A 25840-nucleotide genomic window follows, 5' to 3' on the forward strand; every position below is an offset into this window, starting at 1 on the left:
GAATATGAGTCAACAATGTGATGAAGTTGTGGAAAAGGCTACTATTATTCTGGGATGTGTTAACAGGAGTCATGTATGTAAGACACTGGAGGCGATTGTCCTGCTCTGCTTGGCACTGGAGAGGCCTCAGTTGGAGTACTGTGTCGAATTCTGGGCACTACAGTTTAAGAAAGAACTGGACAAATTGGAGAGAGTCCAGAGAACAGCATCAAAAAATGATACAAGATTTAGAAAACCTGACCTATGAGGAACAGTTAAAAAGAACTGGGCCTATTTAGTCTTCAGAAAAAGAAGAATGTCGGGTTTGGAAGGGGGAGTTACGGACCTGATAACAGTCTTCAGATATGTTAAGGCCTGTTATACAAGGGATGATGATCAATTGTTTTCCTTGTCCACTGAAGGTAGAACAACAAGTAATGGGCTTAATCTGTAGCAAGGGAGATTTAGGTTAGATATTAGGAAAACCTTTCTAACTATAAGGGTTGTTAAGCTCTGGAATAGGCTTCCAAGGGAGGTTGTGGAATCTCCATCACTGGAGGTTTTTAAGAACAGTTTGAACAAACACCTGTCAGGGATGTTCTAGACTTAACCTGGTCCTGCCTCAGCACTGAGGGCTGGACTAAATGACCTCTCAAGGTCCTTCCATTTCTATGATTCTGTGATTTTTCTGAACCCTATTGTCATCCTCACAGGCAGCATGTTCACTTCTATGAAAATCTGTATTGGTGCACATTCCTCCTAGGATTTCCTTTGTTGTTCCTATGCTGATGCACAACCCCATATCCTTTAGACCTTGCTGTTTCAAAGTACAGCTGCTCAGATCACAACTATTTTTCCATTGGCAACCATTGCATATAAGTAAATATATATATTTTAAACATCTCTTTATTTTTATATTCAGTACACTGCACTCTTCTAGAGCAAGATGAACATTCATGTCCAATTACAAAGCCACATATTGTTTACTGCCAATAGTACCGAAGCCCAAAAAGTTGTACAATTTCTCAAAATTTGAAAAAAGATTTTCAGAAACTTTGTGCCTCAACAGCTACTCTTCACAGAACATTCACAACTGGCTAGAAAAATAGAATTCAACATCCTTGTACATTATAGACATACTATGAAAGTGTTTAGCTACATTTTTATCTTTATTTTAAGGATTCTCACATCCTGCATTAGCAGCAAATCACAATGTAACTTAAACAATGGAGCCACTAATGTGCCTCCACAGTATGAAGTATACAAAGTTACAAACACAGTTTTTAAAAGCTATGTTACAAAATGTACAGTATCGTCCTTTTTTCATTATAGATAAACATTGCATAGTTTTCAAATATGTAATATAAACAACTCAATCACAAAGACATGTACTATATATATAACTTATGAAAATGCTGTACACTAGTACAATTATAAATTAAGTGTAAATAGAAGTTATTAGCATTTGGGGATGAATATGTTGGGACATGTGCTATCAATTTTTAAATAAACGTCTCCACTGAAGTCCATGGGTTCTGCCTAAAAATAAAGGCATAATGTGCCCCAAAGTATATAAAGAGGAAAGAAGGAATAAGGAAAAGCAAATAACACTTTCCATTTTAAAGTTAGTCAGTGAAAAATGACAGAATTTCACAAGAACTTCTAGATATTTTTCTGAGTCAAAAGCCTGAGAGTAGGAAATGCACATGAGCATATAAAGATGTGTGACGGCACATTAGAAATGTGAGACACAGACTAAAGACCTTGTTCATATGAGAAGAGTTACTGAAAGATGATAAAATTCAGCAAACATTAACACCAAGAAAACAGAAAAAGGAATAGGATGGCTGGACCTAACTCTGAGCTCTCTAGAGATCCAGGCGAGTGGAATGTCCTTGTGAAGAAAATCCCATCTCTGCTAATCCAGATACGAATCACAACCATGCTTAGCATCTTGTCACTGGCTCACAGTAACAGAAAAAATCAAAAGCTCAGTCTGAATAAAATTTAATATAATATAAAAAAGCAGACTTTATACAATTTATGAGTATGTCAATTTAAAAATGTAAAGAACTTATTTTCACCCCCAAAATGTACATATTTATATTATAACTGAGTTCTGCCTATTGAATTACATAACTTTAAGAAAATAGCAAATTCAGAAGTTAATATATTTTAGCAGCACTGAGAAGTTATGCTACAGTGAAGGGTCTTGTCAGCATTTCCATTATACAGCTCATTTATAACTCAGCTATATAAACTAACAATTAGCATAGAGCCAGGGCTATAGTTTTTCCACCTCTCACAACTGTCAACCTTCATGCATTCCAACCCTCACCCACTACATCACCCATGATTTGGTCATTTTTAAACCACAGAAAACCAACAAAAATATACTGATTTTTGAAGGTTCTGAACTACTCAGAAATAGGTCATTCCCTAATGCTGAAACTTTGCAGTTTGTCAGTCTGTGATGTGGACTAGCCTGCACTGGCATTTACTAAAAGATGAATATCATAGAGAGTGAGGACAACAGGCTTCCCAGCACATGCTGTACGACTATTTTACCTATGGATTTTCATTTGAGATTTGAATTCCTAATATGCACATGCATAATACTGTCATTCACACCAGGCACTATGCTGATTCCAAGTAAGTTGACACAGCCCATGCTGTGAATGGTTACAATTAACACACCTTTTCTCCACAGTGGGTGTTAACAGATTTCTTTAAGAATGTGTGATTTTATCATAAACCCTGCAGTAGGCAAAATGCTGAATCCCAAATTTCGTTGCTTTTATAGCACTAAATTCAACCTTCACCACGATTTTCAAAGGCTGTTTTGTGGTTTAGTAAAACAGTTTTCAGCAAACCTGTCAGTAGGCACCCAATCCTGAACCAGTTTATACTTTCAAAAGGCAAGTGCACCAGCCATTTAAAGTATTTACATTTTACCCTGGAGCTAGAAGTCACAAAATGAGCAACTAAGCTCATGAACATTAAAGGAAATTAATATATGAAAACATTTTCATTTTTCTGATTTTTTTTCCTTATCCAGAAACTTTGTGGTATCATAAGGTGAGTTTGGTTTAATAGCCCTGTAATTTAGGGAGAATGTTCTGCACCCTTGCAGGTGTTTTGTTAAGGTCATATGTCTCTTAACTCATTGGAACCACTGTGTTAATGGGACTGTATCAACGTTTTATTTGTTTGGTACTGCTGGCCTTGCATTAACATACCATATAGTAGAGCCTCCAGATACAAATCCATCCTTGGCTTTTTACCTGATCTTAGACTTTCTGGGAACCCTGTAGAATTTGTTCTACAGCATTCCTTGATGAGTAGTATACCACTAGATACAAGAACCTAATAGAGTTTTCATTCAGTCCTCAGTATACTGCCCAAACTGATTTTCAAGAGATTGATTGTCTTATACTGTTTCTTTGTTATTATAGATTGATCCCCTACTAGAAGGCTGTATTGTCTGAGTCTGTTTTTTCAGCACCAGCTGCAGGTTGTTTCCTTGTAACACCATTTTCTTCATCAGCCAATTCAACTGTGTTATCATAAACTTCCATAGCCTTTTGCTGCTTGTCTTCGACCACCTCATCTCCCATGTTGCCTTTGCAGCATTTGCATGACTTGCAGCAGCAGCAGCAGTATCTCCCACAGAAGGTGAGTGTAGAGGTTATCACATGATCCCATGGCCTCAAGGAGTGCATCCACTTGGGAAGAAAATCCCAGTTTTGAAGCTTTGTTGGCAAAATATCTGGCCGTTTGGATTGGAGAACATTAATCACAATCACCACAATCAAAACAACTAAGATGGGACCACAAATGCCCAGGAGGACCTGCCAGCCAGCTACTGACAAACCAAACACAGCCAACGGGATCAGGAAGAAGCAAATGATCAGATAAAAAATAGCAAACCATCTGTACTTGGCTGTTATGTTCCCCAAGCTCTTTGCAAGGCGGATTGGTATCCGGGTGAAAGGTATTGGGTACCACAGTAGAATCCCGGAAATATTGAAAAAAAAGTGACACAAAGCGATCTGAAAGCAAACACATTTTGAGCAGTGAGTTAGAGTGCCTTTAAATTATGTGACCCAAATATCAACAAACCTATGATCTTCCTCAGAGTGTTTGTTCTGCCTTCCCTCACTCCTCTCTTACTGTATTATCACTATTAGTGTTATGACTGGATTTTGCTTGTAAGGTCTTGTCTATGTTCTGGGAAGCACTGTGCACACTTTGGGTACTAAATAATTAATATTTAAGGTCAATTATCAGTATAATGTTTAGAAACTATGCAGACTTCTGTGTGTTTTTGGTGAATCATCAACATAAGACATCTGACTTGGTCTAATGGTCTGATTCCTTACTCTTAAACTAGCAAAATTCCAAGGAGAAACCAAGGAGCCTCCTAACAGGGATATGGGATCAGGTCATCAACAGTGCAAAATGGACAGCACATCCATATGCAGACTGAGACACAGAGCTAGTCAGAGAAGCTTTGACAGAATCAGATTCTGCTGGAATATGTAGTTCCATCAACATCAAAATGCTGAATGAAACTGGGTTCATTTTGCTGTGATATCATTTGGGGATGGGAGGGGAAAGAAAAAAACTTCATTATTTCTCTCTCTTGATTTTTGAATGATTTGTTCCAGGCGTGTGACTTGATCCAGGGCTCACTCTTAAACCTTAACAAGGGGGCAATGATGATCTAATTGGCAAGGTTTAAAAGTCAGTCACTAGCTAACTTTGGAGCAGAAAACAGTGGAGTGTCTGTGGCAGTTTGGGTATGATTTTTGTTCTCTTTTTCTCTAGGAGTAGGGACTAGGAAGAGAAGACGATGACTACTGAGGCAGTGAAGAAGTGACCCACAGAGGAGAGGAGACAGAGAAGGTGATCAGATGCAGAAATGGCAAGATGTACATCATCCTTGAATGGATATCTGATGCAAGCTACTTATTTATGAAATGTCAGCTGAAAGAACTCATGGCAGAAAAAATCCAAAGACTAAAGATGCAGCTGGAGATGATGATGGAATTCAGATGGAGATTTAAAGGTATAATGCATGAGAGGAGAGAGCAGGCAGTACCAATACAAACAAGTCAAGATTTGTGGATACCTACCAAACAAAAAGACCTGGAGTGGGTAGACTGCCAGAAGAGGAAGGTGATCCATGGAAGAACTTGACCACGACCACAAGGCAGAGAAAGAGACTGACTAGTGGTGGTGAAATGAGTTGAGTGACAGCCGGTTTGCTGCACTGGGGAGCAATGAGGAAAAACAGTCAGAAGATGAGGTGATGAGGAAGAAAAGAAGGGAAGCCAGTCCCCACAGAAGAGAAGAAGAGATGATGGAGATAAGCCAGGGATCAGAGACCAAGGAAAAAGGAGGATGATATACAGGGGACTGCAAGCGAGAACAGAAGAGAGTTTCATACTAACACCAGGAAGAGACAGTTGTATGTGACTGGGAACTCTGTACTAAGAAGAGTTGACACGCTTGTCTCCAGATCAGATCCAAAGAACAAAAGAATGTGCTGTCTGCCAGAAGCAAGAATACAAGATGTAGATGTGCAGCTGAAAAGGATCCTGATGCAAGTGGGGAAAAATCCAGGGATTGTGCTATATGTCAGGATACATGACACTGCTTGATTCCCACTGGAATGGATCAAGGACAGCTATACTCAGCTGGGTAAGACTCTTCATGAAGTGGAAACTCAGGTGATCTTCAGTGGAATACTTCTGGTCCCTAGGGAAGGGGGGTGAAGGTGTGAAAAGATAATGAATATCAACAGATGGCTCAAGTATTGGTACTATGAGGAAAGTTTTGGGATGACGAGCCAGTGAGAGGCAGTCACAGAAAGAAGACTCTTCTTGAATGATGGACTCCACTTGAGTCCTGGGGTATTAATCTTCTGAGATCAAGGCTGGCATGACTGATAAAAAGGGCTTTAAATTAGGAGATGAGAAGGATGGGAGAAACTCATGTAATCTCCATGCCTGGTTTCAATACACAGGAGGAGGAAAACCAGCTAATTGATGATACAGTCAGGGTTAAAGGAACATTGGAAAGTAAGAGTATGGGCAGCAAGAAGAAAGAAAGTACAAATATTGATTGGAGTAGTAATCAGGTATATGATACAGTTAGTTAAAGGACTAAACCTAATCTAGCCAGAAAATTGGGTGAGGTCTGAGGAAAAACAACTGATATGCTTGTACACAAATGCAATGAGTCTGGGTAGTAAAATGGGAAGAACTGGCACTAGTGGTGCAGGAGGTCAAACTGAATATTATAAGGATTACAGAAATGTGGTGGAATAGCACTAATCACTGAAATATAGGTATTGAAAGTCTGTGCTGTTTAGGAGAGAGAGAAATAATGGCAAATGTGGTGGGGTACTGTACATAAATGATACAGTAAAGTGTAAAGAAATAAGAGATAACATGGATAAAACAATTTGTTTGGGTCAAAATCACTTTGGGGAAGGATTGTAAAAGAGGTTCTATTGGGACAGTTTCATGGGTTTGCTATAGTCCCCTAGGGTCAGACTGGGATATGGATAGAGATATCTTTAATAGTATAAAAGATAAATATTACTAAGAATTATGTCATAAGGGGAGACTTTTAAGTTCCCAAGTACAGATTGGACAGTAAATGCTATTAATATTGGTAGGGCCAACTTATTACTGGATGTGATAGACAACAATTTTCTTAAATAGTCACTGAAATAACATGAGGTGATGCAATTTTAGATTTGGTTTTAGCAAGTAATGAGGACATCCTAAAAGAGTTGGTCATAGAATATAACCTTGGATGGAGTGATCATAAGTTGATTCAGTTTAAACTAAATGGAAGGATAATCAAAACTAGGTAATCAGCTATGGTTTGTGATGTCAAAAAGGCAGTAAAGTAAAGTAAGAAAATCTATTTATTCATGTCTGAATATCAGTGACATCATAGCAGAACTTTTAGAAGCCTTCATCATCCACCACTGTCTTTGCGCTCTCAGCAGCTGACCTTCCAGTGATTGCCACACATCATCCATGCATCTCCTCAGTGGTAGCCCCCTACTATGATGACCCTCCACTATTTCTTCCAGAATAACTTTTTCCAGGTTATTTCCATCTCTACACCTAATGTGACCAAAGTACAGTAGTGTGCATATGCTGATTTCCAACATCAGGGTCTGTTTCTCTCCAATAACATTTCCAACATTGATATGCGTTGAAGGACAAACATTGGGAAATTAAGAGAATTAGTAAGAGAAGGCAACTTGATTGAAGACCACAAGGACTTAAATGTGGAGGAAGTTTCTGTATACTTGATATCAAGTATACAAAAAGTCCCTGCAATTTGCATCCCAAGCAAAGGGAAAAATTTGTAGGGAAAGGCTCCGGACCCAACTGGATAAAACAACACCTCAAAAAGCTTACTAGGAGTAAGCAGAGAGTCTACAGGGAATGGAAAAAAGGATTTATCAGTAAAGAAAACTATATTTTGGAGGTTAGAAAATGTAGGGATAAAGTCTTAATTGCTAAAAGTCAAGGTGAATTAGCTCATCAAAAAACTTAAAATAAATAATAAGGTTTTTTAGCTATAAAAATAAAAAGAGAATTAGGAAGGATGAGGCTGGGCAGCTACGCAGTGTGGAGGGGGAGGAGATTAAAAATCTAGGTGTGTCCCAAAAACTAAATAAATACTTTGCCTCAGTTTTCAATTAGGATGATAATATGGAATATGGGCATGAAGGTAGTAGGAGTAATGGAAATGAGAATACAGAATGGAAATTACCACAATGAGGTAAAAGAAAAACTTAAAGAGTTTAATGCTCTAAAATTCAGGAGACCAGATCATTTGTATCCCAGAATCCTGAAAGAATTGGCACATGAGATTGCTAGTCCAATAGCAAGCATTTTTAATAAATCGATCTATTCAGCAGTAGTATCATATGATTGGAGAATAGCTAGCATTGTTCCTATATTTAAGAAAGGGAAAATAAGTGATCTGGTTGATTACTGAGCTAATTGCCTGACCTAAATGGTATGCAGGGCTTTAGAAGAAATTGTGAAGAAAAGGATAATTAAATTCATAGAGGTAAGTGGAAAAGTGAATATAACACAACATGGGTTTAAAATAAATCATGTCAAACAAACCTGATTTATTTCTTTGAGAAGAAAACTGATTTTTTAGATAAGGGAAATGCAGCAGATTTAATATACTTAGACTTCAATAAAGCACCTGACATGGTATGATATGGAAAATTATTAATTAAATTAGAGAAGAAGAGGATTGGTACAAGGAACTGGCTAAAGGGGTGAAGGCAACAGGTTGTGCTGAAAGGTGACTAATCGGACTGGAGAGAGATTACTAGCAGAGTTCTTCAAGGATCCCTCTTGAGACCAATCTTATTTAATGTTTTTATTATTATTAATGACTTTGGCACAAAAAAGTAAGAGTATTAATGAAATTTACTGTTGATACAAAGTGGGAGGAATTGGTAATACAGAGGAGGATCAGAATATTATACAGAAAGACCTTGAAGACTGCAGTGACAGAAGTGGGATGAAATTCAATAGTACAAAGTGTAAGGTAGGGTTCCAATAATAAGAATGTCCATTATAAATTCAGAGCTTATCAGTTAGAAGTAACAGAGAAGTAGAGAGAACTGAGTGTACTGGTTAATCACAGGATTACTATGAGCCACCACCATGATGTGGCTGCAAAAAAGGCAGGTGCGATCCTAGGATGTATTAGGCAAGACATTTCCAGGAGAGATAGCGAACTATTAATGCTATTGTACGAAGCACTGGTAAGACCTCATCTGGAATACATGACATCCATGTTCAAGAAATATTAATTCAAACTGGAACAGGTGCAGAGAAGAGTTACTAGGATGACTGGGAATGGAGCACCTATTTTATGAGAGGAGACTGGAAGAGGTTGGCTTGCTTAGCCCAGCAAACAAAGTCTGAGAGGGAATGTGATTGCTCTCTATAAATACATCAGGGGATAAATGCCAGGGAGGGTGAAGAACTATTAAACCTGAAGGACACAAGAACCTATGGGCATAAACTGACCAGGGAGGCAGATTGACTACAGCAACGGGAGAAACCCTCCCTTCATCACAGCGAGTGTCCCATTAGTGCAGCGAATGTTGAAGGCTACTGCAGCACACCTGCTGTAGTGGTTTAAGTGTCGATATAGCCTAGATGATCAGATGAGCTCATCTGGCCTTAAACCTTATGCCCTGCTTTCTAAAGCCTTAAAAAGTGGCATGGGCAAAATAAGCCCAGTGTCTGCTAACCAATCTGTATGTTCCCTGCTCTTATCTCATTTTCCTCCTGTAACAGTTATTTGATAAAGCTAACATTTAAACACATGGTTTTGTTTTTTAAAGGATGTTATAAAATGATTTTTTAACTTGAGATCAACTAAACTGGACTTAGCCCAGCTTGAGATTGCAGCTGCTTTATCTCATGTGGAGGTAATAAAATGACTACTGTAGTTATTTCCATGTTTTACATATATGTCAATAACCCATTCAGTGTACAGGAGTTATTGAAATGCATTGATACTGGTTATACAGATGACTTCATTTCTATTTTCCCCTTCAGTGTAGAAAAGTAAATTCTGACACCACCATATACCTGAAAAGTCATTCACTATTTTAAAAAATGGGCTCCCAAACCTAGGCTTTTAAAATCAGCAGCATGCTTTTCAAAAGGGCTGAGCCAGTAATGAAGTCAGTGGGAGATACCTGGTGTATTTTTTAAATCAGGCCCTCAGTGTAGGTATCTACATTCTGACTTAAGAGCCTAACTTCAGACTCTCGTTTCTGAAAATTTTGGCCTATATAACTGAATCAAGCTAATCTCATGAAAGCCAAAGCCTTCATTATGTAACAGAATTCTGTGACCATTTAATGTACCTTTTTGCTCTGGCCTCAATATTTGAGACTGATGAATGACCATTAATAACCTGAAGAGCTCAGGTTTGAAAGGTAATAGACTGATACTAGCATGGGATATTTGTATACCAGCATCATTAGAGCTAAATCCTCCTTACTCCTTAATCCTCCTCACTTTGGCAAAATTCCCACTGACTTCAGTCTGTAAGTAATAATAAGCATGATTTATACTAACCTGTAATGAATATTTTAAGGTACTGCCTGGACTTGCTAAAGCTGCAAGTATAGCAGTTGTTGTCGTACCAATGTTAGATCCTAACGTAAGGGGATAAGCACGCTCGATGCTTATAACACCAATACCTAGAAGAAGAAAATAGGACTGAATATTTTGGACTGAAAAAATATAAAATACGAGGTGGCTTTAAAAAGAAAAGACAAAAGAACTTACCAACAAGTGGTGTAATAGCAGACGTGAAAACAGAACTGCTTTGAACAATGAAGGTCATACCAGCTCCAACAAGCATAGCCAGGTATCCGGTTACCCAAGTAAAAGGATATGGGAAATCTGGAAAATAAAGAAGGGAGGGCGCAATCTTTAAATTCAGAAAATATTTTTTGCTATGTGTAATGTAACTGTGAAAATATTAATTATTATTATTTATTAGATTTTAAAGCTATTTGAGGCAAGAACTATTTTTTCATTCTGTTTGTACAGCACCTATCACAGCAAGATCCTGGTCTTTGACTAGGGCTCCTAGGTGCTACCACCATGTAAATACTAATAGAAGCATCTACATGGAGATCAACACAACATATAGGTGCCTTTCAAGTTATACGCTGAAACAACAGGGCCTATGGTTTCAAAATCCGCAATTTTGTCAGCTTCAGATGCTTTCAGTGGGCCTGTTTTTTAAAAAGCACTGAGCACCCATCCTGTGAAAAATCAGGTTTCTTTAATGAGTCTCAAGTTGCAGCTTTGCCAGTCAGCTAAGAAATCAGGACTTAATCAGTTGGGAAGAACTGAAATAAGAAACTCAGAAAACTGACCAATTCCAAACAAGATGTAACGGTGGCAACTGACTAATTTTTTTTTCTGAGCCACTGGTGCCCTGTGTCCCAGAGGAAGGAAGGCCAGAAACAAGTCCCATCTGTTTAACCTTCTCCCCTGCAGAGCACCATCTCTTCTTTCTATCTGACCTCTGCTTCCCACTGCTAGTGGGTCCTGCCCCTCTCCTCAATCTAGGAAGCAAAAGGGGAAGGTGGCAAAAAGCTGCACCTGGGCAAATGCCATAGCACAAAGTAACTCGGCGCTAGACAAGCAGCAGTTCTTTTTAATGAGGCAAGTGGTCATAGAAACCAAAGCTGGCTGCTCAGAAAGGAGAGAAGGTGCTTCTGTTGGCTGTCATATTTCACTTAAGAAAGGGTTAGAGGGGTGCAGCAGTCCAAGGGAAGGAATGGTAGTAACTGGGGAGGGAGGGGAAATCACCAAAAAATGTGTCCCTTTTTTCATCTAGCTCTAGCAGTAATATGAGATGCAGGCCCCATGGCAGAGCAAGCAGTCAGTACTTCAGTGCTATTTACTGAGGATATAGATACTAACCCCTAGAATTCTAACAGCTAATGATTATACAGTACATCAATAACAGAGTCTGGACTTTGGTTTCTATGGCTTAATCAGCCACACTTCACAAGTGAAACATTCACTCACAGATTTATAAAAAGAAATGAAAGAAATAAAAGATGAAATATTATTCTAGAATTTCAGCTTAGTCTTGTTTTACTCGTGCCATCGTTTTAGATTGGCCAGTGCAAAGTGTCAGTAAACATGCTTATTGTCACAGTTATTCATAGTTACATAGAAACAACATATAGTTTACCAGTGTTGAGGGTCTTCTTGATAACACTGGCCACTTGTCCTTTAAGCACAGAATTCAGTAACTTAACTATCAGCACCAAACAGGTGCACAAAACTATCAAAGATGCTGCAAGCAGGATGAGACCAATAGCAAGATCAGCAAGGTTTGTTTCTACAAAGATATGCTGGCCTAAAAAGAAAAAGAAAGTCAATGTCAGACTAGCCAGAATTTTATTTCTGTCACTAGGCCAAACTCCTATTCTTCCATAAATAGGCACATACCTGCTAACATACATACTGCTGTGCGAGATGAAGGTAGCAAAAAAAACCTTATCTCACTGGCTGCCTAACATGGGTGTTTTAGAGGGGTGTGCGTATCTTTTATGGACAGGGCTATAAGAGATATACAGCATCCCCACACAAAGGAGCAGACAGAGACAGAAACATACCCATGTACAGGGGTGTACCTCCATACCACTTTGTACAAGGGAATGGTAGGGAGTGCAAAGACAGGAGCAAATCTTAGGGTTTGTCTTCACTATGTGCCTCCATCAATACAAGTTATGGAAGTTATGGATGTAACATAACTGAAGTCGATGTACTTTGGCTTGAGTAGTCACACTGTCTTCACTACTCTATGTTGATGGGAGATGCTCTCCTGTCGACGTAGCTCACACTTCTTGTTCTGGTGGAGTTTCAGAGTTGACAGGAGAGTGCTCGGCAATCAACTGAGAATGTCTTCACCAGACCCGCTCAATTGATGCAGCTGCATTGATGACTATAGCATGGATAGAACAGCATAGCAAAGACAAGCCCTTAGTGTGCTCTTCATGACAAAATGAGTGTGTCACCCCTTCTCTGCCAACTGGAATTCACATGCCAATGGCCCTGGAAGTCCTGAGCAGCACACATGAAGATCAATCAAAATATCCAAGAAAGCACTCTTGTAAAGTAACCATAGGACCATGTCACTGGAATATTAAGGGATGACATGATATGGAAGATCTTCAGTGCTGATTTTAGGGCTCATAGCAAGAGATCTATTTAGGATCTAAATCATGTGATGCTACCAAAAGGAAATTGGTCAATAACTCCAGTATTATAACTATAGAGGAGTTGATCTGAATGTATGAAGCAGTCAAACTTCATTTTGCTTGTGCCCCTTTATAATGATCTGTTGTTCCCTTTACACAAAAAAGTATATAAAAAACCAATAACTTACAAAAAAGTGTTATTTCAACCTACATTTTGTAATATATTCTGTCTGAGACACATTTTTGATGGTCCATGTCAAGTTTCCTTCAGTCCAGCAAAGGTCAGGGGACGTGCAGTTTTCTGAGGATGGAATGGTGACATTCTGTCTTGTCTAGATATTGCCATGCAAAACAGACAGTTTAATCAACTACATCCTTTACATTACAAATTAACATGCACTCCTATAATAAATGAAGAACGGTGAACAGGGTTAAGCTTAGTCTATAACTCATGGCATTCCACCAATGAAGAGGCTTTGTATTTTGAAAAAAGCTGAGACTTCATTCAAGTTAATTAAAGTAATATGGTGGGGTGGGTGGGAGGGATGTGGAATTCCTTTCCAATTCCTATCCATCTCACTGTTTACTTGAACCAAAGTAACTTATCTCCTCTGTGGGTCCTTAACTGAAGTTAGCGGTGGCAGCGCTGCCTAATGGATAGAGCACTTGACTAGGACTCAGGACACCTGATTCTACTCCCAGCTCTTCTTGTTGGGTGATCTTGGGCAAGTCACTTCACCTTTCTGTGACTCAGCTTCCCCATTTGTGAATGGAGATAATGCTACTGATGTCCCTTGTAAAATACTTTGAGATCTACTGATGAAAAGTGCTATAAAAGAGCTAATTACCATTAGTGGGACCTGTACTGGACCCTTCACCAATCACAACCTTGCCTGTGAGGAGAGAATTGTGTGTGGAAGTGACCGGCTTCAGACTGTTGCTGTGCTGGCTGTGATTTGCCAAGCTATTTCAAAGCAGTTGCCTCAAGGCAGATAAGAGACCAGACTCAGCTCTAGTGGATGCAAACAGGACTCTTCATTCAGGGTGGCAGACACACACAGACCATGACTCTCCAGTTCACAGAGAAACAGTGTTATAGCACAGGGTCTGTAAGTCATAGGCAGATTAAGAAACCGTGGAATGGAATAGTTGCTGAACAGTACATCCCAAGAAAGTGGTTACCAGCCATTTAGACTGTGAACTCCATTTGCAGAATAGGAGGGACTCTCTGAGCCATTGACACTGTGGTTGTCACTAGTCCACATACAAGTTTTCCGTTTTCTGTTATCTCTCACTTTGTTGCCCTTACAGCCAGGTTGTCTGCGTCTATGATTGTAAAGGGTATTTTAAACAATTTTCTAACACTGTTTATTTAAACGTACCAAATTTAATAACATTTTTGAATGACAATACAGGAGACCTTCTACACAGTTTTTTCTCCTTTTCTTTCCTTCATATGAATTTTCATTCATCAGAGACATCGGACTAAGTTTACAATTCAATAAACACAACAGAACGAATTGTCTAGCATTCACAGTAGTCTCTGAAAACAGAGGTTATTGTAAATAAAGCACGAAATCTTATAATGTTTAATGTATCTCCTGAAAATTCAGCATCAATTACTGCCCACTTATTGTAAAATATTTCTTACTGTATTATTTCAACATTACCAATCTCAGCAGAGTTTCTGAAATAGCCACTAACAGCAGCGAACCTAACCAATAAGTATTAGAATGAAACAATATGCTGCTGCTGTACTTAATTCCAATATCCTTACTTTCACTGAGTAATACCTTATCCCGCAAGAAGTCCCATTGGTTTCAATGAGATTACTCAAGGAATAATCAGAATCTAGCCTTTAGAAAATATGTTTAGAGAGGTGTGCATGTTCACATTTTTAATGCACCAGAATCTGCTCCTCTTACTCATGCTGAGCAGTACCTTACTCTGAAAGTAGTCTCTGACTCTAGTAAGGTAGTTCTCAAAGGGTGACAAAATCTAGCCCATTATAAATTGATATTGGGCCTTATTCCATGAAATAAATGGGACTTGTGTGCAAAAATCAAAGGGAGAATATACTGTGCAGAGGGATTACAGAGAATTTAACATGACTCATATTTTAAGAATTATTTTCAGTGCATTTTGTACTGGTGAAAGATGGTAGATTGATAGACCTGCTGAGTGACGTTTTGTATTTATCAACAGAACAGGTACTGTATGGGCAGGGGCAGTGCGGGCTTCTCACAATGCCCTGCCCATATACCTCAACCATGACCTGGAGTTACCAAATCTGTCCCAATAGCTATTTAATATTTGGTGTCTCTAAAGTTGTCAAGTATAATACTTGCAAATTCAATCTTCAGCAAGTCAAGTCACATATTGACAACGATATCTGGCAGAAACTATCCAGAAGGTAACTGATGCTGATCTGCAGGAGACCATTCTATTCAGAAGAAACGCTGTCAAAAACCAGTGGCCCAAAGCTGTGGAACTGACAAGGGGATGGACAGTTGACATGCATTCAGTTTCTCATCTGGTAGTTTAAAGTCACCAGTTCACTAGCTGACCTGAGGAATGGAACCCATCTGTCAGGTTGAAATACACCACTAAGAATCAGCTGTCATCTCTTTAAAGTTCTTAGAAGTTGTCAGAAAAGCAGCAATGAAATATGACATGACCTATTTTTCACACTTGCATAATTTTAGTAAGACTTGGAAAACTGCCTTTTGTGGCTTTTATACCAACAGTCAATTCTATTGTGAAGAACTGTGCCAAACTGTTTCATATGTTGGTGGTGTTCTCAAACTTCTACAGATATGTCATTATTACAGTTTAGCGTTATTGATTATTTGTATGGCTGGCAGCCCCTAGAAGACTCAGCTGCAGACAGAACCCCATCATGGTAGGCTTGTACAGACAGACAGTAGGAGTCCTTGCTGCAAAGAGTTTACAATCCAAATAGAGAAGCCAAAGAGTGGTAGAAAGGAAGTGATTTTACAGAAGAACTGTGGCACGGAGGCCCAAGTTCTCAAAGATATTAAGTGCTTAACTCCCATTGATTTCAATGGAAGTTAGATACCTAAATACCTTTGAGTATCTGGGCCAGAGAGATTAAGTGACTTGCCTGGGGTCATATAGCCAGTCTGTGGTGGAGTCAAACACTTAACCTCGATTTCTTGAGTCCCAGTCTTAATTACAAGACCATCCTTCCTCAAGAAGAGTGCTAAGCAACGGAGTGCTTATAATTTGAGCTTTCTGGATGACAATTCTTTTTCATGGTAATTTTTGATGTTTGTTTTTGTTTTGCATTAGAACGAAAACAAAACCTTCCAAATGTTTTTGTCAATGCAGAATTGTGTTAAAATATCCATTTTCAGATGGAAACCTCAGCTTTTGATTTTATAAGCTGGTGGTGAGGGCACTGGCTTGGGATGTGGGAGATGCAGACTCTAGACACTGCTTTGCCAGATGATTCAAAGAAGAATTATCCATCCCAAATTACTCAGAAAGACCCACTCAGTGGATTTAGGAAATTTTTCTTTTTCTTTTTGATTCAAGATAATCACAAAAGACAAATCAAAAGGTGTACAATATTGTTCAATGACAGAAAAATTAAGCCAAATTCACACCTGGTACAACTCCTTTGACTTCAGTAAATGTACAAGAGTGCTAAATTTTGTTCATTTATTTTATGCTACAAATAAAACTAATCAATCTCAAAATAATCCACAAATTGCATATATTGGAATGCTCTGACCAGCTACTGTAAATAACATTAGTCGTAATAGAAACATCTCTTATTGTGTTGTGGATATATTTATAACGCAATAAAATTATTTCCTTCTATATGAAGGATTGATAGTTAATTCACAATATTTTTCTGTAAGGGCACAAAAGCCATTTTAACACAATACTCACCACATTGGTTTTAGTTTTGCACCAAATCTTTACCAGGGATTTGTTGGCTGCTCCTTCCTCGTTTGTAGCAATTGCATTTATTACTGATTTATCAAGCTAAAAAAAAAAAAAGAAAGAAACAAATAGAATAGTAACTCCAATCTGTCATTCGAATCTGCAAAATTAAGGCCAAACCTGCTCATTTAACTCTATCCAGTAGTCCCACTGAAATCAATAGGTCTGCTAACACGAGTCAGGCAAACGTGACTTTGGAAGCAGCCTGATCTGCTGCCCAACAGGGAATACAAACAGGGATTTAGCTCCTAGAAAAATAATCTTCTTTTTTTATTTCTATACATCTATAAAAATATGAAACATGCATCCTTTGTCTCAGGCACTAGACCAAATCAGCAATCAGCTATTCCTCATTTTAACAAACAAACATAGTTGATTTCATATAAAATCAACTTCTCCATGTATCAATTTCCCTGTTCATTCTATTTTTTTACGGAATGCTTAACTCCAGAGTAACCCTCCCACAAGTGCCTGGCTGGGCTGTAATCATTAAGCTGACATTTTTGGGGAAATATTGAGAAACTTGAAACATGCATCTAATAATAAGATTTCATGAAAAGTTAACCAAAATAATAAAATAAAATAAAATAAAATCTGCAAGTGAGCTTTTCTGTCATAAGTACAGTAATACTAGTAGGCAGCCCAACAGCTTCAGAGCAGTTTGATTAATTGAAGATGAATCAAGCAGGTGGCCTCATTAAAGTGAGAGCTTACCTGGATGATAAGCTTTGTAAAAGGATCTGTGATGACTTTTAGCAGCTCAGGGGCTTCTTCACCACTCTCGAGATGAAAGGATTCAACTATAACATTAGTTAGACGATAAAGATAACCAGACACAACTTCAAGGGGCAACAACACAAACACTGAGAGCCAGTTAAAGAAATCATGGACTGTAGCTCCAGCAAACGCCCTGCAAAGAGAGATTCAAAAAGACAATTTGCTTTTTGAGTAAGTAACACTTGCCTAACATAGATAAAGTATGTAATCATATGGGTTGGAAAGGAGCCTGCACTGAGGCAGGAATGATTTCATTTTTAGGGCCACAGCCTGCCATCCTGTCTCACAGTGCAGAGAATCTTATATCCAATTGGCAAAATGACCTAGAGCGATTAAAACATCAAACAAGAACAGACAAATAGAGCAGTTTTCCCTGGTAGGGGATGTCATGTCTTGCCTTGACTATTGCCAGTGAAAGCCACTGCATAATCTCCATTAGCTTGTACCATCACTCAACTATAGTTATATAGTTTTTCCCTAATACTTAACCTAACCTTTTCGTGCTGCAGCTAAAACCATTTTTTTTTCTGTCCTCATTGACTAGTGCAAATTGTTTATCTCTACCTTTTTATAGCAATCCTGTACATATTTGCAAACAATTACAAAAAAAAAATAGATTTCCCTTCCACCTTTCTCTTCTGCAGACTAAATATTCACAGTTGTTTCCTCTTAGTTGTTCTTTTTCAAGCCTTTAATCACCTATAAGTATCCTTGTAATTCTCTCCAATTTGTCTGTATATGTTCTAAAACTAAAAACCTAATGATGTGGGCCAAAGAAATATGGAAACATGTTTTCTAAATGCTAATCTGTTTGATACCTTTGATTTGCAATATTGTTTGAGGCTAAAATATCACTGGAAGTTGGAGTGTTAGAATTGGATAATGGAAATGACAATGCGGTTACAGAGTATTATTTTGACTGCTATCAGGCACTTGTTATTTTTTATTCTTTCTTTGAAATATGAACGTATACATGCATTTCATCCCCCACAAGTGCAACGTGAACAGTACAGGTTATTAAGAGAGAGATATGATTATTAATCATTATATTACAAAGCAACTTTTTCTTTTTTACTTTAGTAATTAAAGTTTCTCCCTTCTATACATTATTTAGCTCTAACAAACTATTTGGTAAGTCATTTTTATGTCATTCACAAAGACTGGTAAGATTCAGAGGGACAACAAACACATTGAAATATGTTTTGAGTAAATGTATTTCACGCATCTGGTTACAGGCACATATATGTTATATGTACTGAATGACAAAGTGCCAAAGTCTCACTCCCATCCCAGTTTTACTGCCCTCTATCAGTAAGCTAACAGTGTACCTTTGTAATGTCAAGTTACTAATCCATAAACTTGTCATGCATACATTCCGTTGTTAGAATGTTTCACTTTCCTTATCTTATCATATCTTACTTACTGTGGAATTGACAGACGTTGGAAAAAAAATCATAATAAGAGTATACAACAGGTGGAAAACATTTTATTTGGTGTAACATTAACCTCTCCTGTGCAGACAAAGTTTTTCTTTTCCTGTTATAGAGATATAGTGAAAAGCAGGTGCATTTAAAGTTCCACAGGTTAGAAAGATTCTACCAGTTCCAGGGACATTCCTTATCTTTAAAAAGTAGGATTCTATTAAGGAAGAATAGAATCTCTTTGAACTGTGGAACTTTCAAGAGAGCCACTATGCATCTTTTCAGATGTATTTTCATTAAGTCTAGGCTGTACTGTACTTTATAGTGGCACATAGCTCACAGAGGCAACATGGTACTTACTGTACTAACAAAGCTGACAGCTTTATGAAGCAGAAAGCTACAGGACTGCCATGTAATTATTTATGATGACTAAGCAGGACAGAGGCTGTTCCTGCTTCTCATTGAGGTCAATCACAAGATTCCCATTGATCTAAGTGAGGCAGGATTGGGTATTTTTTCATGACTGTGGACTAAATATTGACTTATTTTAATTAATTTACATTCAAGTATATAACTCGAGCTGCACTGCACAATAACTCATTAAAGCTTTAGAAATGTAGCTTTAGAAATGTACTTTCACATTTCCAAATGATAAAACATCCCTTTGGACAATTAAACTGTAAAGTGGCTACTGTGGTTATAAGAACATAAGAGAAAGCCTGCTAGAGGAGTTGACAATAGGCTTTTAAGGGCTAAGATGAAAGTACAATACCTTCTAAATTCATTCCTGTCTCCAGCTTGCATGAGCGCCACAATTGTGTTTGTGACTGAGGTACCAATATTTGCCCCCATTATGATAGGAATAGCAGCCTTTACAGTCAACACTATAAAGTAAAAAAGGAGTATTAGGAGAAAATCAAATTCTTTGCAAACATTTTACATTGGACCCAATTATCCTCCCACTGGAATCAATGGGCTCTTTGCCATTGACTTGATGGGATCAGGATTTGGCCTGTTATGTAAGTAACTGTAATCAGGCCATATAATCTAAACAAGTTTATTTTATCAAAGCACCTTGAGAATGTGCTACATGATTAATCCTATTACTCAAAATACATGCTCTGCCTCTGCCACAAGATGTTAAAGTAGTAAATTTATGAGAAATTCTCTCTCATCCTAAACATTATCCTGCATGCATATATCACAGAATTAAGCCACAGAAGCAAATCAGTTACAGTAACTTAGTTGGTAGGACAAAGTATGCAAGTGCTGCTGAAGTTAACACACCTACTAGTGTCAGTGTACGAAACAGATTTTACTACCATTAGGGGATGGCTGGTTTTCTACATTAAGTGTCAATTTTTAATTGCTGTCCATTTCTTATTTAGCATCAGGATGAAATAACTGTGAGGTTGTTTTCCTGCAGTCCCATTCCTCATTCCCAATGTTTCTATACTTGGAGGTAAAAGGTGGTGAATGTAAAGGGTAGGAGAGTGATCTGCACTAGCATATTGTAAGCAGACTTACATGTAGAAGACACCATGCTGACTATAATGGATGAGGAAGTGCTAGAGCTCTGTACCATGACTGTCACCAGAACGCCAATCACCAAACCAGCAACAGGATTTGATAGCACAGAACCATCTCGAAAAATGTCCCCTGCAGCTTTTCCTATGAAAAGGCATTATTTTAGTGAGAAAAGTGCCCTGTACAGTCAACAGTAAATAAGACAGTATTTTGTGAAAGATCATAAAAACAATATGCATGTGGCCATGCCTATCAGTTTGAGGGTGATGTAACTAAGCGATCCAAGTTCAGATCCTGAACATAGTCTCTCACTTTCTGAGTTATCAGGGATGATATTACATTTTTCTTTCCTTTTGTCGACTGAAAAAGCAGCAGCAGCGATGGGCCCTGAAGAGAACAGTATCTAGTCCACTTTGTCAGAGGGAAGGCTACCAAAATTAGGGGGTTTTGAGGGTTGAGGAGAGAAAACTCCTGAGGAAAAAAGATTGTACATATATGTAGTTAGTCTTAGGAGACATTCAAAGGAAGCAGCTGTCTGAGGCACAGACATGACTGATAGATGCCTCTATATTTTGCTTTACTTTCAGCATGGCACTGTGGACTAATCACACACGGGCATTCACTCATTCAAGCATTTTCTGCCTACGTGGTTCTATGCTTGAACAAGTAAATTACTGATTCAGACATCAATAAAATGGTGTGAAAGTTGGATAAGAATAAAAACAACCATTTTTCAGCTATAAACCCAGATTTAAATACTATCGTATAGTTAATGTTTCTGGTTTACAATGTGAATAAATAATTCAGAGTCAATTTCTACTTTCAGTTACACTGGTGAAAATCCAGAGTATCTCCATAGAAGCCAACAGATTTATCCTGGAGCTACACCAATTTAACTATGAGCAGAATCTCCTTTATGTACTTAGATATCACCTTTCATCCTGAAAGGATCTTAGGGTATTTTATATTGAATGCTTTTATGGATAATAAGATAATTTGGTGAGTTAATGTTATTTTGGGTATGGGTTGGAATTGAGTAAAATCTATGGGTGGACATGAGATAGTGATTTAACACCTGAGGACTCTGTAAAGACCCATTTGGTTGCTTAGAGCCAATATGGAATAGTCACTCAAATGCCAGCAATTGGTGAAGGCTTGGGGGAAGGGAGAGTGGAGCCTGGTTGACTGGAAGTGTTTTTTTCTGGGACCTGGTTGTAGGTGCCAGGAATTGACTTTCCTGACACCAGAGACTAATCCATTGGAAACTGTAGGAGTCCAGGCAACCAGGAAGGTGGTGCTGAGACCAAGTTAGGAGGACATAGATCCAGAGGCTTCTGAGAAGGAAGTCTGAACTGGGATCTGTAATAAGACTTTCCTTTGCTTGAGAGCATAAAGGATACCTCTAGATCAGGGGTCCCCAAACTAAGGCCTGCAAGCCATATCTGGCCCGCCAACACATTTTGACCTGCCACTCACCCCTCCTGGCCCCACCCCTTCCCTCTGCCCCTCTCCCATGTGGGCCCAGTGTGCTGCTCCCAGCTCCAAGCAGCGCCACATGACAGCCACTCCCCACTCCCGGCCCTGGCCCCACCCCCTCCCATGTGACATGAGCCCAGCGCCCTGGTCAGGAGCCACTCCCAGCCCCAAGCAGTAGTGCAAGGCGGCTGCTTCCCCCTCCCAGCCCTGCCCCTTCCCTCCACCCCTCTACCATGTGAAGTGGGCCCAGTCACTCCGGCCCACCATAAGAGCAAGACTGAGTGGTGTGGCCCTCGCAGCTGAAAGTTTGGGGACCCCTGCTCTAGATGAACTAGAAATTAGATCATTCATGGGTTTACTGGTAAGTAGTAAAGTAAGAGTTTGTTAACCAACTCTGGAGTGGACCTGTGGCGACTGGATTTTCCTGCAATGGCCTTGAGATAACACCTATTGTATTTATCAGTGAGCACCCTTCTCCTGGAGACAGGGTCCTTGGAATAAGGGAGCAGAGCAAAGGGTGACATAATATTTCTATCTGCAAAGGTTGGTGGTGACAGCAGTTACCTGAGCCTGGGGCATAGGAAACCTGGGATCATGAGAGCTTTCAATAAGCATCCAGTTTTTAAGTTTCTCCATGCTAAAAAAGCTTTCACACACTAAAGATAACACAAATACACCTGAGTATTTAACAGTCCCTAAAAAAAGGGATTTCCAAAATAAACTGGGATCACTAATCTCTCATGTCAACACCTCTCTGGAATTCTGGAAACAAAGGCATCCAACAAACAAAGGGAGTTTAACATTCAATCACAGAGGCCTCCCTCTGTATATTTAAATGAAATGAGTTCTCAGGGTTGACATTCTTTGATTAGTTACTTTATTTTGAATTGAATTAGATTCAACAGCCCACCCAAACCTTAACCTGATACTTCAAAAGAGTTTTCATACCTCCTACCAACTGGAAGGCAGAACTCAGTACATCCAAAGAGCACACAAAGAAGTAGAGTAGTCCAAGCAAGATAATAAATTTTGCTATCCCTGTTAGTACAGAGAGCATTTTTCCTTTGTTATCCATGTCTGCAAAACATAAGAGAAGTTTTTATGTATCAAATATTTATGTATTTGGCACTCCTTTTTGAACAGTTTAGCACTTCCAGCAAGTTTTCCATCCATAGTCCATGTAGTCAAGAACAATTTTTGAGCTCTGTGGATGATAAACCCAAAGGAATGTTCTTGTTAATAAAATTTTAACTACAACATCACTGCACATAAAAGACTTTACATTAAAGACTCAGTGAAGTTTGAAATCTATCATTTTTTTTGCTGTCACTTTTAGGTTTTTACCGCATATAGTGGGATTAATGAAAGATTGAGATTAAGATACCACTTGACAATTTTCATCCATAGCTCTCATAGTGCTTTAAAAAGGTGGGTAAACTGTATTATAATCTCCACATGCACAGGATCTGAGGAAATACTGTAGCGCCATTTTACCAATGGGGAAACTGAAGCAGAGTGGTTAAAGACAGCATTTTAAAACCTGTGTGCCTAAAATGGGGATCTTAAATTCATTTCTCCATAAACTAACATTTGAGAAGAAATGGTTAAGATAAAGAGTGCAGAAGATTAGAAGAAATAAAGACAGGTAAATAAGTTGTGTATTGACAGGTTGTTACCTGACCACTTGACCCCAGTGTCCTGAAGCACTGGCATACTCCAAGGGTCATCTTCTTGCCCTGGCTCTTCTATCAAGGCAATGTTGGAATATGCAGGCTGAAGTTCACCTTTACTTCTAAATGAAACCACACTGTCTGTTGAAATAAAACACAAGCAAGCCAAATTAATTACTTGTCACCTTCCCTGGTAGCACAAATGTATGGTTTTTATAGCCATGTAAATTATACAAGAGCAGATATTTACCTTTGTGATTTTCTCCATCTTTTTCAGACATGGTCTTGTTTTGCTTGGAGGAGTCTTCAGTATAGTTATTGGGTTCAGAGTTTTCCAACTCAGGCCAAGGAGCCATGATCTGACACTAAGAAAATATATTGATTAACATTAGAGTCTGATGAAAACACTCTTCAGTGTCTGACAAGAGAAAGGATTATCTCTAAAAATGACAGACAGAAAACAATTCATCCTTGAACTCTGTTCTCTCTTAACCTTCATGAATTAATACATTATCTCTGCCTTCATGATGAAAAATTCCAGAGGGGTAGCCATGTTCGTCTGTATACATGCATCTGACGAAGTGGGTTGCAGCCCACGAAAGCTTATGCCTGCAGAAATTTGTTAGTCTTTAAAGTGCTACAGGACTTTCGTTGTTTTCGCATTATCTCTGTGAAATCATATTGTAGCTTTACATGTGAAACCTAGGCCAATACAAACTATATTGTTATGAGCTGTGTGAAACCTTGTTATAGTTTGAATTAAAACCTTGCTCAAGCTTGTGGGTGAACTTGCCCTTCATTTAAGAGAGTTGCAAGAGACAGTTAAAGAGCCACAGCTAAAACAAGGTCTAACAGAATCTGCCCAAAAACTAACACCATGGAGGCCGGGGGTTCCACTGAGTATTGTGACTAGGAAAGGTAAGAGAGGGTGAGGGAAGGTAGTACATACAGAAACTGAAAACACACAAGAACAGGGAGAGGAATAGGCAAAAAGCAAGAAAGCAGGCAGGAGTCAGTGAGCACAGTGTGACCCTGGAAAAGCTAGAGAGAGCTTTTGGATGTGCTGGCTAAGGAGGCTTGGGGCTGTAAGCTAAGAAACTGCTCCTTTTGTTTTTGGTTCCGCCTGTGTTTGGAGAAGTAGGACTTAGTACACTTCTTGCAAATAAACAAGATTAGGTTAAAGAGAATACCAGACTCCATCAATTTCTACTTCCAACTGGAAAATCCCCAGGGCCCAGAAATTTGACTAACCACTCAGCTCAAAAAGGGACAACATTGGTGTTAGTCATGGGATCTAGTTTCCAAGGAAAAGGATTGTGAGCTGGTATTTCTGCTGAACCAAGATGGGACAAATAATGGAAGTGAGTGCATAAATCAAAAGTGGCCAGCGGGATTTAAACCAAAACCTGAAACAGGAGCTGGAAGCTTCACAAATGGAAGTGAAGCAGCATCTGGAAGCTTGCCAGAAAGGGCTCAGAGATGACTTGCAAACAGAGATGAAATCCCTGTTGGAGCAACAACTACAAAGTGTCCGGACAGATTGGTTTGGACACATCCAGGCTGGAATAGTGACGAGGTGACCAGCAATCTGACTGACATAGACCAGAAGTTCTTTCATGAAATAGTGGAGTCTAAGCAAGCTTTAGCCAGACTGCAATTTACCAACCAAGATGAGCTGTAGCAAGGACTTATGGAGCTAAACATTCAGCTCCAGAAGGAAATCAAAGGGTCACAGACCAGTGGAAGGCAGCAGCCTGGATGAGGAATTGAGCCAGCCAGCAGACTTGGGTAAGACTGGACACTTACAACAGTTTTCTACCCCATATGTAACCCACAGAAGCCTGGAGGAGAGATCAGGCTGTCCCAGCTCAAATAAGGCAAAACCTTTGAGGAAAAATAATTCTCCCTGAGAGGCTTAGTTCAACATTATAGCTCAGATGAATAGCTGGGAGGAAGAACAGAAAGGGGGTTACTAGCAGCCAACTTGCGTGGCCCAGCTCTGACTGTGCTGCAGAACTTACCCTCAGAAAAGAGACTGAGCTATCGAGACCTTTGACCTGTTGTTTGAAGCTAGCCATCAATCTGAGCTGGCCAAGGCACAGCTAGAAGATGGAAGGAAAGGAAAAACAGAACCCTCACCTGAACTGGCAGAGGACCTGTGGATACTTTTGTTCCTGGCATACAATATACCAGGACAAACTGGCATT

General features: G+C 39.0%; 1 protein-coding gene across 1 annotated transcript; it reads right to left on the reverse strand.

Annotated features, from left to right (window-relative positions):
• Positions 1 to 920: 920 nt before the first annotated feature.
• On the reverse strand, positions 921 to 24189 carry SLC34A2 (solute carrier family 34 member 2). The gene is made up of 12 exons (XM_067562542.1): positions 23884 to 24189; positions 23640 to 23774; positions 22912 to 23040; positions 20488 to 20631; positions 19733 to 19844; positions 17477 to 17672; positions 16709 to 16804; positions 13002 to 13122; positions 11779 to 11946; positions 10350 to 10466; positions 10137 to 10261; positions 921 to 4031 (listed from the first exon to the last, which is right to left on the reverse strand). Exons 1-12 carry the CDS (start codon positions 23987 to 23989, stop codon positions 3447 to 3449), a joined length of 2034 nt encoding a protein of 677 aa, XP_067418643.1. The 5' UTR covers positions 23990 to 24189; the 3' UTR covers positions 921 to 3446.
• Between the last annotated feature and the right edge of the window lie 1651 nt (positions 24190 to 25840).

This window comes from Emydura macquarii, unplaced genomic scaffold (assembly GCF_026122565.2).
Source record: "Emydura macquarii macquarii isolate MOO-44397 ecotype Brisbane River unplaced genomic scaffold, CSIRO-AGI_Emac_v2 contig_2448, whole genome shotgun sequence".
NCBI classification, from domain to species: Eukaryota; Metazoa; Chordata; order Testudines; family Chelidae; genus Emydura; species Emydura macquarii.